At 53.3% G+C, this 20,536-nt stretch overlaps 1 protein-coding gene across 1 annotated transcript; it reads right to left on the bottom strand.

Moving 5' to 3' along the window:
- Positions 1-3,080: 3,080 nt before the first annotated feature.
- Positions 3,081-3,830, bottom strand: LOC119841978 (olfactory receptor 8S1-like). The gene has a single exon (XM_038369838.1). The coding sequence runs from the start codon at positions 3,828-3,830 to the stop codon at positions 3,081-3,083; it is 750 nt and encodes a 249-aa protein (XP_038225766.1).
- Between the last annotated feature and the right edge of the window lie 16,706 nt (positions 3,831-20,536).

Below are 20,536 nucleotides of genomic sequence, written 5' to 3' on the forward strand. Positions count from 1 at the left end.
TCAAAAAGGGGACAATGTAGATAAATCTCTATATTAAGTATTCGCAAAAAGAAAAGGAGTACTTGTGGCACCTTAGAGACTAACAAATTTATTAGAGCCTAAGCTTTTGTGAGCTACAGCTCACTTCATCGGATGCATTTGCATTTGTTTTTTCCACCAAATGCATCCGATGAAGTGAGCTGTAGCTCACGAAAGCTTAGGCTCTAATAAATTTGTTAGTCGCTAAGGTGCCACAAGTACTCCTTTTCTTTTTGCAAATACAGACTAACACGGCTGCTACTCTGAAAACTGTACTATAGAATTTCTATGGATAGAAATTCCATGCTTGAATAATAAGAGAATAGCAGTAGGATGGTGACAGTGATTGTGAAGTGTTCAGGGAGATTAGAGAGAACACAAAATTCAACAATTATGGGGGATTTTAGCTATACCCGTATTAACCAGGTACATGTCACCTCAAGACAGAATGCAGAGATAAAATTTCTAGACACCATTAATGTCTTCTTCTTGGAGCAGCTAGTCCTGAAACCCCCAATGAAAGAGGCAATTCCTGATTTAGTACCAACTGGCACACAGGATCTGGTCCAAGAGGTGAATATAACTGAACTGCCCTGTAATAATTACCATAATATAATTAAATATAGCATCCTTGTAGGGAGGGAAATACTAAAGAAACCAATCAAAGAGGCATTTAACTTCCAAAAAGGAACTACACAAAAATGAGGAAGCTAGTTAAACAGAAATTGAAAGGAACTGTCACAAAAGCAAAATGCCTGCAAGCTGTGTGGAAACTTTTAAAAACACTGTAGTAGAGATTCAAACTAAATGTGTACACCAAATAAACAACAACACCAAGAGTACAAAAATGCCACCATGGCTAAAAAAAACAGAGAAAAAAGAGGTGGTTTGAGGTAAAAAGACATTCTTTAAAAATTGGAAGTCAAATCTGACTGAGGAAAATTGAAAGGAACATAAATTATGGCAAGTTAAGTGTAAAAGCATAATTAGGCAGGCCAAAAAAGAATGTGAAGAGCAGCTAGAAAAAGACACACAAACTAACAGCAATTTTTTAATAAGTACATCAGAAGCAGGAAGCCTGCCAAACAATCACTGGTGCCACTGGATGATTGAAGTATTAACAGAGCACTCAAGGAAGACAAGACCATTGTAAAGAAGCTAAAGGAATTCTTTGTATTGGATTTTATGGTAGAGGATGTGAAGGAGGTTTCCAGACCTGTGCCATTCTTTTGAGGAGGTTCTGAAGCAAATTGTTAAATTAAACAATAATGAGTCACCAGGACCAGATGGTATTCACCCAAGAGTTCTGAAGGAACGCAAATATGAAATTGCAGAACTACTAGCGGTGGTATGTAAACTATTGCTTAAATTAGCCTCTGTACCAGATGAGCTACTGGAGGGTAGCTAATGTAATGCTGATTTTTAAAAAAGGCTTTACAGGCTATCCTGGCAATTACGGGCTGGTAAGCCTAACTTCAGCACCAGGCAAATTGGTTGAAACTATAGTAAAAAACAGACTTATCACACACATAGATGAACATGATACATTGGGGAACAGTCAACATGGCTTTTGTTAAGGGAAATCATCCATTTATTAGAATTCTTTCAGTAGTTCAACAAACAAACCCTTGTCCTTTATTAGTATAATACTTATACTGAGGGAGTCAACAGGCATAAGTATTATTTTTGTATGGTATTAGTAATCTGAAAATCTGGTTCAAAGTATTTAAATGGTCGGGTGGGGATTTTCAAAGGAGCCTGAGAGAGTTAGGTGCAAAGCTCCCATACTGTTTCAATGGAGATGGATGCCTAAATACTTTAGGCTCTTATGAGACTCCATATCTGAGTAGCTAACTTCTCTGCAGTTCATTAAATAGTATGAACCTGATACTCCATAGCTTGTCTGATCATTCACACCCATGCAAAGCAAGTATAAGATGCTAAAAGTGGTTTAAATGAGTGGAAAATCAGGGGGAGGGAGGAAATTCTCAGATAGGATATATCAGTGGGATAATGACTGGGATAGAGATTCAGCTGTCTTAAATCAGTAAACCTCTATTGACTTAAATGGAGTTATACCTTACTTACAGAAGCTGGGGATCTGGCCTCATTGACTTCAATGGAGCTATAGCAATTGCCACCAACTGGGCATCTTGGTCCAGTTCCACAAAAGTACTTAGGCACCTAAATGCCAGATTTGGGATTTTCATCCCTGAGTGCCCTACTATATAGGTGAGTGCTCTACCCACCAGGCTAGAGTCACTACTGCTTTTTCTGTTTCTGAGCCAATGACTTTTTATTGCCTTTATCCAAAGTGAACCAGCTCCAACAGGGGAGATTGAGGGAGGCCAACAAATGAATATGCAGACTGGCTTTTGTGGATCCCATTCTCGGGTACCTATCTCTCCCCATTCTTTGTATAGGGAACCTAGATGACTAACCCAGATTTGTAGATCCCATTGTTGTTCCGGTGATTTTCTAGGCACCTAAAAGTTGGGTATTGTGACACTGAGCATCACAACACACAAGTCTCTTTTTGGATCCAGCCCTCGTCCATGAACTCAAATGGAAGTATACTGATTTAAACCAGCTGAGGATCTGGCCCATTGACTCTAATGGAGCTACAGCTGATTTACACCCCGTGGGGATCTGGCTTTTGATGTGGTAGCATTTTACATATGTTTATGATTACATTTCATGCTTACTTTGCACAAGGGTGAACGTCTAAATGATCAGTCATTAATTCAAGGCCTTTCCACTACATGAGGGAGGACCAGGGGTGGGAGGGAATCAGAAGAAAGATTATTCTCATGTTTTCACTCAGTTGCCAATATTTGTCATCTCCTTTATTAAACACAGAATCTAAAGTTTTTTACATCACCTCCAAACTTACGGGCTCTTTCCCATTCTTTTCCTCAGAGCTGTCTTTACCTCCTTGTTTTTCAGGATGTAGATGAGAGGGTTTAACTGGATGTTAAGATGCTGTACTGGATGGAGAACAGTCTGTTCAGAACCACTGATGAGAGTGAACTGGGTCGCAAGTATCTACACACCCCAGTCCCCTAGCACAAACCCACCATGATGAGGTGGGAGCTGCAGGTGGAGAAGGCTTTACGCCGGCCCTCTGTGGAGCATATCCTCAGGATGGTGGAGATGAAGCTAATGTAGGAGCCCATGGTAAGGAGGAAGGAGCTCAGTCCTAATAGCATAGTGGAAGAAATAATCAGCATCTGACTTGAAAGTGCTTCAGTGCAGGACAGGACTAGTAGTGGAGGGAGCTCACAGCAGAAATGGCCAATTTCATTGGGCCCACAGAAGTGTAACTTTAATACTGAAAGAGTATTTAACAGAGAGTAGAAGAAACTGATCCCCCAGGAGCCAGCTACCAGCATCCTGCAGACTTCTCTGTTCATGGTCTCCACATAATGCAGAGGGTCACATATGGCAGTGTATTGGTCATAAGCCATTGCTGAGAGAGTGAAAACTTCAGACGTAGCTAACAGACTGAAGAAGAACATCTGAGCAATGCAGCCATAGAAGGAAATTGTTTTCTGTCTTGAGAGGGCGTTCTTTAACATGTTAGGCACCATGGCTGAAGAATAGCAGATATCAACAAAGGATAAATGGAATAGGAAAAAGTACATAGGGGTGTGAAGTTGAGAATCAACCTTTATCACTAGCATGATCACCGTATTCCCTATCAGGGTGATTAAGTAAATACATAAAAAGACCAGAAATAGGAAAATCTGGAGGTGTGGGTCGCTTGAAAGTCCCAAGAGAATAAACTTGGTTACTGTGGTTTGATTTTTCATATTCCTAAAAATCAGGAAAACTGTGAGCTGTCAGGATAGAAAGATGGATGTTAACAGACATCAGTAAACTAATGGAAATACCAGAACATAGTAAGATCTAAGAGAGAGAGAAAGATTTTAGGGTGCTCTATAGAGCCCATCACCATAAAGCATATATGACAGCTAGTCACCTGTGTGGGATCTGTGAAATTACTTAGGTCCCTAACTCCTTTGTTTTAGCTCCTAAGTGATCCACCAAACTCCTGCCAAACCTTGTAGGCTCTGAAAGCAGTTGGCACCTATGTTTTTCAGGGTGAAACTTCTGTAGGCACCTGTGTTCCTGCCTCTGGGCATGGGCGCTGCTGTCTCATGCTGGCATCCACATCTCCCACCTAAGCCTCAGAGCGATTCGTGACCCAGGGACAGTCAGGCATTCAGCTGACTCAGTTGCATGTTGGAGCTGATCTGGTAGGTGGGCTCAGTGGCTGCTAACTGGATTGGGTCCCATTCAAAATCCATGTCTGGGGGTAGCGGATATGCCCCACTCACCTTATAGCTAGGCTTGGCAAAATTCACTTTTTATATTTTATAATTTTGACTGCCAACACCAATGTTTACTTTTAAGCATTTTTTACCATTTTTATTTAAATTTTCACAGGTAATTATGGGGTCAGGCAATGGTCGGGGGGTCAGACAATAATTACTAAATGAGAGTAGATATTGAGATTCAAAAAAGTTGAAGCTTTATAACTGATAATTCACAAATTATCAACATCATGTCAAAATATCCAAAGTAAATATCCTCAAATGAAACTCTAATAAGTTCTCAAGCTGCATTTTTCTTACTTTGCCTCCCTGCACATTTTAATGACCATGGATGGAAAAATGTGTTTATTAGTTTGTGTATGTGTAGTGAAATTGATGTTTACTGACATTTACCAATAAAAATCTAAACCTGCCAAACCGTTTTATAACTTTTAGCCCAGTGTCAGAGCATTGACCTGGTATGTTGGAGACTTAGGTTCAAGTCTGCCCTTGGGCAGAGGGGGAGAAAGGATTCCAACAGCTGTCTTCCTCTTATTAGGAAAATTTTCTAACCATGATTATGGGTCTTCTCCAGTCTCTCTTGTGGAAGCTGTTGCCCTCTGGATACATAATTAGAAAAGAGGCACTGGACAGAGATGTGCACCCTAACCATGGGCATACAGAGTTATTCTCACTCTCTTTCTATCTCTCTGCCCACTGACTATTCCACTGTGTGTAAATACTAAAATAGTCATTGGGACAGAGAGAGAGAGAGAGGGAGTGTTAACATTAATATCAGTAATTCAGATTAGTCATTGGAACTACTTGCAACAAGATACCAATGAGTTTAGAGGGATTCAGAAAGGTACTAGACAGCCATATGAATAAGGGGCCAATAAGGATTGAAAAAGAACTGACAATAAAAGCCAACAAAATGTTACATATATACATATACATATACATATATATAGTGACAAAGTTCCTGCTCTACCTTGGTGAATCTTGCGCTTACTGGCGGTTTTGCTTGCCTTGGAGCTTCATGGCCACCCACAGCTTGGCCGTTTTTCTGAATTCACAGTCCAGGTCAACTCCTCGTGTGTCTGACCAGGAGTTGGGAGGATTTGGGGGGAACCCGGGCCCACCCTCTACTCTGGGTTCCAGGCCAGGGCCCTGTGGAATGCAGCTGTCTAGAGTGTCTCCTGGAACAGCTGTGTGACAGCTACAACTTCCTAGGCTACTTCCCCATGGCCTCCTCCCAACACCTTCTTTATTCTCACCATAGGACCTTCCTTCTGGTGTCTGATAATGCTTGTTCACCTCAGTCCTCCAACAGTCCGCGTTCTCACTCTTAGCTCCGAATGCTTCTTGCTCCCAGCTCCTCCTCCCCCCCCCCCCCAACCCACACACACCACAAATTGAAGTGAGCTCCTTTTTAAAACCCAGGTGCCCTGATTAGCCTGCATTAATTGATTCTAGCAGCTTTTTGATTGGCTGCAGGTGTTCTAATCAACCTGTTTGTCTTAATTGTCTCAAGAAGGGTCCTGATTGTTCTGGAACTTTCCCTGTTCCCTTGCCCTGGGAAAAGGGACCTGCTTAACCTGGGACCAACATCTCTCTCTTCTTGATTGCTCTCCTGTAGCCCTCTGGCCTGGAGAGAGAGGGCTACTGCTAGGCCCTGGGCTCTCACTGCTGCTCCAGCTGCTCCTCCGGCTGAACCAGACACCACCCCTCCCCCCATTCTCTGCTACCTGGTTGCTGACCGGCTGCTGGACCCCCCCCCCCCCGGGGTGCTGCTACTGCTCCAACTGCAGCCCCTTGGGGGAGGGCCTGCTGGCCCACTCCCCAGAAGGGGGGAGTGAGGGACCCCAGCCTTTGCTGTTGTGAACACCACCACCACCACCACCACCACCACCTGAGAGGGGTCATTTCTGCCTGCCCGGACCACCACCTGGAGTTCCTGGAGCTGCTGCTGCTGCGGAGTCTGCTGCCTAAAGCTGCTGAAGCCTGAGGAGGAGAAGAAGGGGACCATCTACCAGTGGGGGAGCACCTAGAGACTTTGCAGACCACCGTGGAGGGGGCCTTAAGACGGAGTAATTTTCCAACTGTGCTCTTGTGGTGGGGGTCTTGAGTGTGTTTCCAGGGACACAGGGGGTGTGGTGTGGAGCTGCCCCTTAACCATCAGTGTGTGTCCCCCCCCAACCCCCACCAGTACCACCACCACTGCCCCCTCCACCACCCCCACTGGCTGCATACCGTCTGCCTCAGCTCCTGCCTCTGGGACTCCGCTGCTTGCTGGGCCTGCCGCGCCCTTTCACCACCTTTTGGCCCTGAAGCAGCAGCCAGCCCAATCTGACTCTTTGACAGCGCACATGGGTGCACGCGCCCCCCCCCATCCCCCTGGACTGGACCCCCTTAGTGAGCCACTAGCTTTGTCCCTTATTACCTGCCCCATTTTGCCCCTTGCAGCCTTTTTGCCCTCTCCTTTACCCCAGCACTCGCTGGCTTCAGTTTTGTTTTCCCTTTTCCCTCTGCAGCTTTTGTTTGTTTGCCCTGCCCTGGCCTCTGAAGCTAGCTCCTCGGTTCCCTGTCCTGCCTCCGGCCTGGTTCTCCCCCCCTCCCCACGTGGTACCCCTGTCCTGATTGTCCCCTTACCCAGTGCGCCCATGCCCCCGCCATGCGCTTGTGCCCTTCCCCCGTTTGAGTTTGCCCCTATTTCACTGCACCCCCACAACGTTCTTGTGACCTCCCTCCCCTAGTGCAGCTAGAGGAGCCGGATTCCTATCCTGAGTTGGTGACTGTCCCCTTCGAGCCCTTGGTACTCCACTGTCCAGCCCCCCCGTTTTTGGTGCCCTCCTCCCCTGCCTGCAGCCTAGCGGGGAGGAGTGGTCGACCTGCCTCCCCTCCTCTCTCTGGTGTTTTCCCCTCCCTCCCTGCTTCTTATGGCGGGGCACAGGATGGGTGGGGCCCCTCCAGCAGCCCCAGACGCCCTTCCCCCATCTGCCCCTCCGTCACCCCCCAAGCCTCTACCTCGCCCACCGCTGCCAAACCACCTGCCCCCTCCGGGGCGCCGGCAGCGGCGGGCACCAGGGGGACCTCTGCTGCTGCCATGCCTCTCGCCCCCTTGGATTCTGGGGGAGCCCCCCCAGCCGGCAGGAAGGGCCAGGGGAAGAAAAAGGGGAAGGGCCCTGCCAAAAAGACCAGGCCTTCCATGGCAGGGACTGTTCCCACTGCTGCGGCCCTGCCACCGGCCATGGCGTCCCTACCCGCTGCTCCCTCCACCAGCTCTGCGGGTGTCCCTCCCTCGGCCCCCAGGGCATATGCCCAGGTGGCGGCAGCCCCCCACCTGCTGCTACATCGTCTCTCCCATCCACCGCCTCTGCTACCATCTATAGCGGCCGGGGCCCCTTTCCCACCATGACCAGGAAGCACGGCGTCCGTTGCCTCCTGGTGCCCACCTCGCTCCACGTGGAGACCTACATGCGGGCGTTGGTGAGGGTGGTGGGGCCCACAGCCATTGTGGCATCCTCCAAAATGTACAGGAAGGTCATCTTCTTTTTAGCATCGGAGGCTGCCACCCAGGAGGCGGTGGAGAAGGGCCTGGCAGTGGGGGGCGTGTTCGTCCCCCTGGAGATACTGGATGACCTGGGCGTCCTCCTAGTCCTGACCTCAGTCCCTCCCTTCCTTCCCAATGCCACCCTATTACCTGCCCTCTCGACCCTGGGGAAGCCCCTTTCCGTCCTGAGCCCTCTCTCACTGGGCTGCAAGGACCCCACCCTCCATCACGTCCTCCCGTTCCGCCGGCAAATGCAGCTTCAACTGCCACCGGCGGCGCATGACAGAGAGGCGCTTGAGGGGTCCTTTTTGGTCCCCTACCAGGGGGCCCATTACCGGGTGCACTATTCCACAGGGGATGCCCGGTGCTATCTCTGCCGGGCAATGGGGCACGTCCGGAGGGACTGCCCCTTGGCCTGGCAAGGAGGGGCATCCGGCACCCCCGAGCCCCGGCGGGGTACCGGCCCCATCATCACCGGCGCCCTTGGTTGCACGGCACCCGGAGCCGTCCCTTCTCCCACTCAGTCCACCACTGCTCCCACTCGGGCCCAAGGGGCGCTCCCCCCAGCATGCCCAGACAAGTGGTGCCTGCAGTCATCGCTGCAGCGGTGCCTGCAGCGATGCCTGCAGTCCGGTGGGGCATCTAGAGGAGGGTGCATCAGGGATACCACCGAGCATGGGAGAGGGCCTGCCCCAGGGGGATTTTTCCCTCCCTCATGCCGCTCCACCGCTGCCTCCCATAGTCCCTGAGCCATCGCCCCTGCCTCTCAACCTGACCCCTGTTAGCCGGCCCTGGGATGATGCCATGGAGGGCTGGGCCCTAGTCCAGGGGAAGCGGGGCAAGCGGAAGGCTCGAGCTCTGCTCCTTTCCACCGATGCAGAAGCCCCCAGAAGACCAGAAAAGGGGGCACCGATGCCGAGCCCTCTGCCTTGCCCACGGACACGTTCCATCCCCCCAGCGCTGGCTGGGGAGGGCGTGGCAGCATGGGAGGGCAGTACCGTCCCTCCACTGGAGCCCCTTCCCTTCAAGGCCCATGATGGAGCCTCTCCTGCTCTGTTACCATCTGGAGCCCCTGTGAGCCCCGAGGTGAGCGTCGCTTGAGGCATCAGTGGGGAGACCTCGGGGGTGGTGGAAGGGGAGCTCCCCTCCATCTACAAGGAGATTGAGGCCCTGAGTCTGACCCCGGTCACCCAGGGGGAGGACGACCCTCTGCCAGTGGGCCTCGATCTGAGCGATCTCACCCCAACCCCCCCCTCTCCATGCTCCTCCTCCCTAACTGCTGCTTCTGCTCCCGCCCCCGAGGGTTGCCTGGGCTCCTCCATCTGCCCAGCCACGGGTGGCATCCTGCTGTCGGCCGCCGAGCCCACTGAGGCGATGACCGGTGCCGTGCGGCTGGGACCCGGGCCCCACGGGTTGTCCCTTGTGGGCATGGGGCAACCGACCTCCTTCCCGGGCGGGGACCCCACAGGAGATGCTGTGGCTACTTCGCCAGCCATGGTGCCAGAGCCCAGCATAGTGGAGGGCCCCCTTCCCACCCCCAAGTCCCTTGAGCTCCATCAAGGAGGGCCAATCTCCAGCTGCGTGGCTTCTGAAGGCCAGGATCCTGCCTTTGCCCCTCACCCTGACTCTGCTTCCAACCCCTGTCCGGCTCCTACTCTGGATCCCTGCCCTGCCCTTGATGTCAACCCCATCCCTGTCCCCTGGACTTCCTGTGATATCATTGCCGCCCCTGGGGCCAACATCTCCTCGCCCCCAGAGGATAGCCCCCAGGGAGCGGCCTCTGTATTTCCAAGTCCCAACTCACCAGGGGCTGCTATCTTCCCTCCGCCGGCCTCAATTGAGCCAGGGTTTGAGGGGGGACATGTGGTGCCAGCCCATCGGGCGCCACGTTGGGGGTCTGCCCCTTGCCTGCCCATCTTGGTGGGCCACGGGGCTGTGTCGGCGGTCCCTCCGGAGCAAAGCCGGGGGCTAGTGACCCCGGCCCCCATACGCTGCGAGAGGAGCTGCGGGAGTTCCTTGAGGACGTTCGTGGCTCCCGTAACAAGGTGCAGCTCACTCGCCAGTGATTTGGGGACTTCCATCACATCCTCTGGGCAGCGAGGGCCCTCATGGGGGAGGGCAAAAGGACCAGGAGGCAAGGCGCCGCGGCCTACCAGCGGGTCCGCCTCTTCCGTGACTCCTAACTCACCTACGGGGTAGGTCACGGACTGCTGCAGGGCCCGTTGGGAGCCGCGAGTGTCCCTGCCGGCGAGGATCCCCCCCGAGCCCTCCTTGTGACACCTCTTACCATCGCAACGTTGAACACCCGCGGCTGTAGGATGGGTCTCCGCAGGTCCCAGGTGCTCTCCTTCCTCCGGGAGGCGGGGTACTCTGTGATTTTCCTGCAGGAGACCCATATGGTTCCGGCTGCCGAAGACAGCTGGCGGCTTGATTGGGGGAACAGGGTCTACTTTAGCCATCTCACAGTTCGTACAGCTGGAGTGGCGACCCTGTTCTCCCCCGACCTATGGCCCGAGATGCTGGGGGTTGCCGAGGCTGTGCCGGGCCACCTGCTGCACCTCCGGGTCCATATGGAGGGGCTTGTGGTCAATCTTGTCAATGTCTATGCCCTGACATCAGGCCTGGAGCGGCTGAGTTTCTTTCAGCAGGCGTCCACCTTCCTTGGCACCTTGGATCCTCATGAGTGCCTGGTCCTGGGCGGGGACTTTAAAATGACCCTCGAGGAGCGGGACTGCTCGGAGACCGAGCAGTGCCCGGCTGCCGTGGATGTCCTCCGGGAAATAGTCGACCATCACTCCCTGGTGGACGTCTGGTGCGACCATCATCCAGACGACGTCTCGACGTTCACCTTTGTCCGGGTGGAGGACCATCGGTCGCACCACTCAGGGTTGGACCGTATCTACTTATCACATTTCCACCTTTCACGAGCCCACTCCTCCAGCATTCGGCCAGCTCCGTTCTCCGATCACCGCCTAGCCACCATGATGGTCTCTCTCTGCACGGAGAGGCCGGGCCCAGCCTATTGGCACTTTAACAACAGCTTTTGGGAGGATGTGGGCTTCGTGGCGTCCTTCCGGGAGTTCTGGCTGGCCTGGCGAGGGTAGCGGTGTGCTTTTCCCTTTTGGCGCGGCGGTGGTGGGACCTGGGGAAGGTGCGCGCCCAGCTCTTCTGCCGTGACTACACCCGGGGCGCCAGCCGACGGAGGGATGCGGCGATAGGGCAGTTGGAATGGGAGGTCTTAGAGCTGGAGAAGTGTCTGGCCACCAGCCCCAAGGATCCATCCCTTTGCGGGGCATGCCGGGAGAAGCGGAGGAGCTCCCGGCCCTCAAGGACCACTGGGCCCGGTGTGCCTTTGATCGATCCCGCATCCTCCTCCTTCTGGAGATGGATTGCAGCTCCCGCTTCTTCTACGCCCTGGAGAAAAAGAGGGGGGGCTAAGAAGCATGTCACCTGCCTCCTCGCGGAGGATGGCACCCCCCTCACGGAGATGTGCGAGAGGGCCAGAGCCTTCTACGCACGCCTTTTCTCCCCGGATCCAACCGATCCTAACGCTTGCAGAGTGCTCTGGGACGGACTCCCTATGATCAGCACGGGTGACCAAGACCAGCTAGAGCTGCCTCTCACTCTGGCCGAGTTCTCAGAAGCCCTCCGCCGCATGCCCACTAATAAATCTCCGGGCCTGGACGGGCTGACCGTGGAGTTCTACCGCGTGTTCTGGGACGTCCTCGGCCCAGACCGTCTGGGCCGAGTCTTTGCTGAGCGGTGTCCTCCCTCTTTCGTGTAGGCAAGCCGTGCTCGCCTTATTGCCGAAGAAGGGGGACTCCGCGATTTATGGAATTGGAATCCCGTCTTGCTCCTCAGCACGGACTACAAGGTCATAGTGAAAGCCATCTCGGTGTTGCTAGGGTCCGTGCTGGCGGACGTGATCCACCCAGACCAGATCTACACCGTCCTGGGCCGCACCGTCTTTGACAACCTGTATCTGGTCCAGGACCTCTTGGATCTCGGGTGTAGGGATGGTCTGTCGTTCGCCCTCCTGTCCCTGGATCAGGAGAAGGCATTCGAGAAGGTGGATCACGGGTATCTCCTGAGCACTCTGCAAGCGTTTGGCTTCGGACCCCAGTTTGTGGGTTTTCTCTGGGCGCTGTACGCCTCCGCAGAGTGTCTGGTCAGGCTCAACTGGACCCTGACCGAACCGGTCAGCTTTGGGCGAGGAGTATGGCAGGGGTGCCCCCTCTTGGGCCAGCTCTATGCTCTGGCGATTGAGCCCTTCCTCTGTCTCTTCTGTAGTGGATTGACGGGTTTGGCGCTGCGGGAGCCGGAGCTGTGGCTGGTCCTGTTGGCATACGCCAACGATGTGCTCCTCGTGGTCCAGGACCCAGGGGACTTGGCGCGGGTGGAGGCTTGCCAGGCGCTTACTCGGCAGCCTCCTCCACCCGGGTCAACTGGGTCAAGAGCTCTGGCTTGGTGGTAGGGGACTGTCGGCAGGCGAGCTCCCTCCCACCCGCGCTTCAGGCCCTCCGGTGGAGCGCGGGTCTGCTGCTCTATCTCAGCATTTACCTTTCAGCCACGCATCCCTCTCTGCCGGAGTACTGGCATGGTTTAGAGGGCAGGGTGGTAGAGTGGCTCCAGAGATGGACAGGACTACTCCGGTGTCTCTTCCTTCGAGGGAGGGCACTGGTGCTTAATCAACTAATCCAGTCCATGCTCTGGTACCAGCTCAACACCCTGGTCCCGACCCCAGATTTCCTGGCCAACCTCCGGACATAAATTCTGGAGTTCTTCTGGTCAGGACTGCACTGGGTCTCTGCAGGGGTCCTCCATCTACCCCTGGAGGAGGGAGGGCAGGGCCGGAAGTGTCTTCGCACTCAGGTCTATGTCTTCCGACTCCAGGCCCTGCAGAGGCTCCTTTATGGTGCAGGTAGTCCGGCGTGGAACGTATTGGCACACGCCTTCCTGCGCCACCTCCTGGGGCTCAGATATGACTGGCAGCTCCTTTATCTCCATCCGAGAGGTCTTCTGCAAGACATCTCCGAGCTGCCGGTCTTCTACCAGGACCTCCTCTGGACCTGGAAATGGTTCACAATGACCAGGTCCGTGGCGGTCTCCATAGGGGAAGATCTCTTCACAGAGCCCCTGCTATACAGCCCCCAGCTTTGTGTGCAGGTGGCGGAGTCCCCCACGGTGCGCCGGAGGTTGGTCCTGGCAGAAGTCACCAGAGTCGGAGACCTCCTGGACTACTACCTGGGAGACTGGCTGGATCTCCTGATGCTCGCATAGCGCATGGGGATCTCCAGACCTGGACTCCTCCATCAACACCGTGAGTATGGGCGTGTACTTGGCGCGGTTCACCCCAATCCCAGACATCTGCCCCTTTTGTGGCGTGAGGGAAACCCTGGCGCATGTCTACCTAGAGTGCGCTAGGCTGCAGCCCCATTCTGGCTCCTCACGAATATTTTGTTAAAATTTTGGTTGCACTTTTCCCCTCACCTTGGTATCTACGCACTCCCTGTCCGTGGCCCCACCAAGTCACGGGACCTCCTGGTCATCCTCCTGGCCCTGGCTAAAGTGGCAATCTATAAAACCAGGGTGAGAAGGTTGGACGATGGAGTCTCTTGTGACTATGGGGCCTATTTCCGATCCTCCATCCATTCATGCCTCCGGGCAGAGTTCCTCTGGGCGGCATCCGCTGACTCCCTTGACACCTTCGAGGAGCAGAGGGCGCTGTCCGGGGTTCTCTGCTCGGTGTCCCTGTACGGTTCCCTTCATTTGACCTTTTAACCACACTGTTCATTAGTTGTTCCCTGTAATTATTTGGCTTTCCAGGTCCTGTGGACCCCCCGTCTTAGGCTGGGGGGGGGATTCTTTAGCAGTGGACGGGCTTCGCCCGCCCACTTCCTGGATCCCAATACGACTACTGCTGTTGCTGCTCTAGCTGCTCCCCTGGCTAGGCCAGACACCATCCCCCTTGTTCTCTGCTACCTGGTTGCTGGCTGGCTTCTGCACCCCCCCACCCTTGGGTGCTGCTACTGCTCCAACTGCAGCCCCTTGGGGGGGGTCTGCTGGCCTGCTCCCCAGAGGGGGGGAGTGAGGGACCCCAGCCCCACCCGTTGCTGCTGTGGACATCACCACCACCACCACCTGAGAGGGGTCCTGTCTGCCTGCCTGGACCACCACCTGAAGTTCCTGGAGCAGCTCCTGCTGCTGCAGAGTCTGCTGCCTAGAGCTGCTTAAGCCCCAAGGAGGAGAAGAAGAGGACTATCTACCAGTGAGGGAGCACCTAGAGACTTTGCAGACCATCGTGGAGGGGGTCTTAAGACTGAGTAACTTTCAAACTGTGCTCTTAGACTCATATATTCATAGATACTAAGGTCAGAAGGGACCATTCTGATCATCTAGTCCGACCTCCTGCACAGCGCAGGCCACAGAATCTCACCCACTCCTATGAAAAACCTCACCCATGTCTGAGCTATTGAAGTCCTTAAATTATGATTCAAAGACTTCAAGGAGCAGAGAAGCCTCCCTCAAGTCAACCATGCCCCATGCTACAGAGGAAGGCAAAAAACCTCCAGGGCCTCTCCAATCTGCCCTGGAGGAAAATTCCTTCCCGACCCCAAATATAGCAATCAGCTAAACCCTGAGCATATGGGCAAGATTCACCAGGCAGATACTACAAAAAATTCATTCCTGGGTAACTCAGATCCCTTCCATCTAATATCCCATCTCAGGGGATTAGGCCTATTTACCCTGAATATTTAAAGATCAATTAATTACCAAAATCCATTATCCCATCATACCATCTCCTCCATAAACTTATCGAGTAGAATCTTAAAACCAGATAGATCTTTTGCCCCCACTGCTTCCCTTGGAAGGCTATTCCAAAACTTCACTCCTCTGATGGTTAGAAACCTTCGTCTAATTTCAAGTCTAAACTTCCTGGTGGCCAGTTTATACCCATTTGTTCTTGTGCCACATTGGTGCTGAGCTTAAATAATTCCTCTCCCTCTCCTGTATTTATCCCTCTGATATATTTATAGAGAGCAATCATATCTCCCCTCAATCTTCTTTTAGTTAGGCTAAACAAGCCAAGCTCCTTAAGTCTCCTTTCATAAGAGAAGTTTTCCATTCCTCGGATCATCCTAGTAGCTCTTCTCTGTACCTGCTCCAGTTTGAATTCATCCTTTTTTAAACATGGGAGACCAGAACTGCACACAGTATTCTAGGTGAGGTCTCACCAGTGCCTTGTATAACGGTACTAAAACCTCCTTATCCCTACTGGAAATGCCTCTCCTGATGCATCCCAAGACCGCATTAGCTTTTTTCACAGCCATATCACATTGGCAGCTCATAGTCATCCTATGATCAACCAATACTCCAAGGTCCTTCTCCTCTTCCATTACTTCTAATTGATGCATCCCCAGCTTATAACTAAAATTCTTGTTATTAATCCCTAAATGCATAACCTTACACTTCTCACTATTAAATTTCATCCTATTACTATTACTCCAGTTTACAAGGTCATCCAGATCCTCCTGTATAATATCCCGATCCTTCTCTGAATTGGCAATACCTCCCAGCTTGTATCATCTGCAAACTTTATTAGCACACTCCCACTTTTTGTGCCAAGGTCAGTAATAAAAAGATTAAATAAGATTGGTCCCAAAACTGATCCCTGAGGAACTCCACTGGTAACCTCCCTCCAACCTGACAGTTCGCCTTTCAGTAGGACCCGTTGCAGTCTCCCCTTTAACCAATTCCTTATCCACCTTTTGATGTTCATATTGATCCCCATCTTCTCCAATTTAACTAATAATTCCCCATGTGGCACGGTATCAAATGCCTTACTGAAATCTAGGTAAATTAGATCCACTGTGTTTCCTTTATCTAAAAAATCTGTTACTTTTTCAAAAAAGGAGATCAGGTTGGTTTGGCATGATCTACCTTTTGTAAAACCATGTTGTATTTTGTCCCATTTACCATTGACTTCAATGTCCTTAACTAATTTCTCCTTCAACATTTTTTCCAGGACCTTGCATACTACAGATGTCGAACTAACTGGCCTGTAGTTACCCGGATCACTTTTGTTTCCTTTCTTAAAAATAGGAACTATATTAGCAATTCTCCAATCATTCGGTACAACTCCTGAGTTTACAGATTCATTAAAAATTCTTGCTAATGGGCTTGCAATTTCATGTGCCAATTCCTTTAATATTCTTGGATGAATATTATATGGGGCCCCCGATTTAGTCCCATTAAGCTGTTTCAGTTTCGCTTCTACTTCAGATATGGTAATATCTACCTCCATATCCTCATTCCCATTTGTCATGCTACCATTATCCCTAAGATCCTCTTTAGCCTTATTAAAGACTGAGGCAAAGTATTTGTTTAGATATTGGGCCATGCCTAGATTATCTTTAACCTCCACTCCATCCTCAGTGTTTAGCAGCCCCACTTCTTCTTTCTTTCTTTCTTTTTCTTCTTATTTGTATGGCTATAGAACCTTTTACTATTGGTTTTAATTCCCTTTGCAAGGTCCAACTCTACTCAACTTTTAGCCTGTCTCACTTTATCCCTACATGTTCTGACCTCAATAAGGTAGCTTTCATTGCTGATCCCTCCCATCTTCCACTCCCTGTATGCTTTCTGCTTCTTCTTAATCACCTCTCTGAGATGCTTGCTCATCCAGCTTGGTCTACAACTCCTGCCTATGAATTTTTTCCCCTTTCTTTGGATACAGACTTCCGATAGCTTCTGCAGCTTTGATTTAAAGTAATCCCAGGCCTCCTCTACCTTTTTAGATCCATAAATTATTCAGTCCAATCCACTTCCCTAACTAAGTTTGAACTGAATTAACTCATGATCACTTGAGCTAAGATTATCCCCTACAACCTCTTGTGGTGGGGATCTTGACTGTGTTTGTGGGGACACAGGGGCTGTGGTGTAGAGCTGCCCCCAGAACCATCTGTGTGTCCCCCCCACCACTACCACCACCGCTGCCCCCTCCACTGGCTGCTTACCATCTGCTTCAGCTCCTGCCTTTGGACTCAGCTGCTTGCTTGGCTTGCCATGCCCTATTTCCACCCTTTGGCCAGAAGCAGCAGCCAGCCTAAAAAGACTTGTGCAAGCGCACGTGGGTGCATGTGCCCCCCCGAGACTGCCTACCCCCCAGCTTTGCCCTTTACTACCTGCCCCATTTGCCACTTGTAGCTTTGCCCCCCTTTTGCCCCAGCTCCCCTTACTAGCTTCAGTTTGTTTGCCTGCCCTGCCCATTTCCTTCTGCAGCCTTTGTTTGTTTGCCCTGCCCCAACCTCTGAAGCTAGCCCCTTGGTTTCCCTGTTCTACCTCCAGACTGCTTAGCCCCTCGCTCCGTGTGCCCATGCCCCCTCCCATGCGCTTGTGCAACTCCCCATTTTAGTTTCAACCCTTTTCACTGCACCCCGTATGTTGTTGTATCCCCCCCTCCCCTAGTGCACCAAGAGGAGCCGGAATTCCACCTTGTGTCGGTGACTGACCTCTAACCCCTGATTGCCCCCCATCCAGCCCACCCCTTTTGGCGCCCTCCTCCCCTGCCTGCAGCCTAGTAGAGAGGAGTGGTCGACCTACTTTCCCTTTCCCCTCATCCTTATGGTGTCTCCAATTCCCTCTATGCTAATGATGGCGGGGGACGAGACGGGTGGGGTCCCTCCAGCAGCCCCAGCTACCCCTCCCTCACCTGCCCCTCTGTCACCCCCCCAAGCCTCTACCTCTGCTGCCATTGCCGAACCATCTGCCAAAAACCCCGCTGGGGCACCAGCAGCAACAGGCACCGGGGTGACCTACACTGCTGCCACGTCCTCCCCCCCCCAGATTCGGGGGGAGCCCCCCCAGCCGGCAGGAAAGGCCAGGGTAGGAAGAAGGGAAAGGGCCCCGCTAAAAAGTCCAGGCCCTCCATGGCAGGGGCTGCCCCCACTGCCGCAACCCTGCCACCAGCCGTGGCCTCCCTCCCCGCTGTTCCCTCCACCAGCTCTGCGGGTGTCCCTCACACAGCCCCCAGAGCATACGCCCAGGTGGCGGCAGCCCCCCCACCTGCCGCTACGTCGTCTCTCCCACCCACCGCCTCCACTACCATCTATATCGGCCGGGGACCCTTTCCCACCATGACCAGGAAGCACAGCGGCTGTTGCCTCCAGATGCCCACCTCGCCCCATGTGAAGACCTATGTGCAGGCATTGGCGAGGGTGGTGGGGCTCATGGCCATTGTGCCGGCCTCCGAAATGTATGGCAAGGTCGTCTTCTTAACATCGGAGGCCGCCGCCCAGGAGGCGGTGGAGAAGGGGCTGGCAGTGGGGGGCATGTTCATCCCCATGGAGCCACTAGAGGATCTGGGTGTCCGCCTGGTCCTAACCTCCGTCCTTCCATTTCTTCCCAATGCCGCCCTGTTACCCGCCCTCTCTACCCTGGGGAAACCCATCTCTGTCATCAGCCCTCTCCCGCTGGGCTGCAAAGACCCCGTCCTCCGTCACGTCCTCTCGTTCCGCCGGCAAGAGCAGCTTCAACTGCCGCCGGCAGCGCGTGACGGAGAAGCGCTCGAGGGGTTCTTCCTAGTCCTCTACCAGGGGGCCCATTACCGGGTGCACTATTCCATGGGCGAGGCCCGGTGCTACCTCTGCTGGGTGATGGGGTACATCTGGAGGGACTGCCCCTTGGCCTGGCAAGGAGGGGCATCTGGCACCCCGAGCCCTGGCAGGGTACAGGTCCCGTCATCGCTGGCACCCCTGGCTACCCGGCGCCCAAAACCACCCCTCCTCCTTCCCAGTCTACCATTGCTCCCGCTCGGGCCCAAGGGGCTTGTCCCACACTATACCCAGATGAGCGGGAGAGCCCCGCCCCCGTTGCTTGCAATCTGGTGGGGCCTGTGGAGGAGGGTGCGGCAGGGACACCGCCAGGTATGGGAGAGGGCCCACCCAAAGGGGAATCTTCCCTCCCTTGTGCTGCCCCACCGTTACCCCCTCGAGTCCCTGAGCCATCGCCTCTGCCCCCTGACATGACCCCTGCTAGCCAGCCCCCGGATGATGCCATGGAGGGCTGGGCCCTAGTCCAGGGGAAGCGGGGCAAGCGGAAGGCTCGAGCTCCGCTGCTCCCATCTGATGCGGAGGCCCCCCGGAATACCAGGAAGGGGGGCACCGATGCCGAGCCTTCTGCGCTACCCACGGGTGTGCTCCATCCACCAGTGCCAGCTGGGGAAGACGTGGCAGCACTGGAAGGCGGTATCTCCCCTCCACGGGAGTCCCTCTCCTCCGAGGCCCCCGAGGAAGCCCATCCTACCCTGGCGCCATCAGAACCTCAGTGAGCCCCGAGGCGACCATCACATCAGGTGCCGGCGGGGAGAATCCCTGGGTAGATGGAAAGCTATTTCCCATCAATATATGAGGAGATCGAGACCCTGGGTCTGACCTCGGTCACCCAGGGGTAGGACGACCTTATGCCAGTGGGCCTCGATCTGGGCGACTTCACTTCAGCCCCCCTTTCCCCATGCTCCCTCCCCCAATCATTGTTTCTGCTCCCACATCCGAGGTGCCCCTGGACCCTCCAGACCTCGTACTCCCTTGCGCGCACTTCAGGAGGTGAGGGACGCTTTGCCGCCCGCTGCTCAGGTTTTCCTCAACCAGGTCCTAAGGGAGGGCATGCCCCACCCACCCTCCACGCCAGGCCCTCCGGACCTTTTCATTGGGCCCCTGCTCCGTGAACCCAACCGACCCCCTCAGCCCTTCACCATGAGCTGGTGAGTCTGTTTCCAAACCGCACCAAGGAAACATCTATACATGCTCGTGCTCCACACCCTTCACTCCCTCACCCTCATGTCCTGTCCCGATACAAAGTGGCGAGACCTCCTGCCACCCTTGAAGGGTGAGGAGCCCCAATGGGCCAGCCTATATTCCACCTTAATCTCGAGGCTTGCCGAAGATATCAGTTGGCGGCTCCTTAACAGAGCTGTGAGCACAGGCGTGTTCCTGGCACAGTTTACCTCTATCCCAGACACCTACCCCTTTTGCAGCATGAGGGAAAACCTGGCATACACATATCTGGAGTGTGCCAGGCTGCAGCCCCTATTCTGGCTCCTCACCAATATTGTATTATGTTTTTGGTTGCACTTTTCCCCTCACCTTCTTATTCATGCACTCCCTATCCATGGCCCCATGAAGTCACGGAATCTCCTGGTCAACCTCCTCCTGGCCCTAGCTAAAATGGCCATCTATAAAACCAGAGTGAGGAGGTTGGCCGATGGAGTGTCCTGTGACTGTGGGGCCTATTCCCGATCCTCGGTCCGTTCACGTATCTGGGCAGAGTTCCTCTGGGCACCATCCTCTGACTCCCTTGACACCTTTGAGGAGCAGTGGGTGCTGTCTGGGGTTCTCTGCTCAGTGTCTCCATCTGGTTCCCTTCGTTTGAACCTTTGACCACACTCCTGTCCCTGTTATTTCATTAGTTGTCCCCCAGATTTATTTGTTATCTACGTCCTGTGGATCCCCCTTTTAGGCTGGGGGGATCCTTTAGCAGTGGACAGGCTTCGCCCGCCCACTTCCCAGATCCCAATAGGATTACACTCCTATATCCATCTGGCCCAACTCTGTCACAATATATATAAAAATTATTGATAGTTCAGATCATA

This window comes from Dermochelys coriacea, chromosome 13 (genome assembly GCF_009764565.3).
Source record: "Dermochelys coriacea isolate rDerCor1 chromosome 13, rDerCor1.pri.v4, whole genome shotgun sequence".
NCBI lineage: Eukaryota > Metazoa > Chordata > Testudines > Dermochelyidae > Dermochelys > Dermochelys coriacea.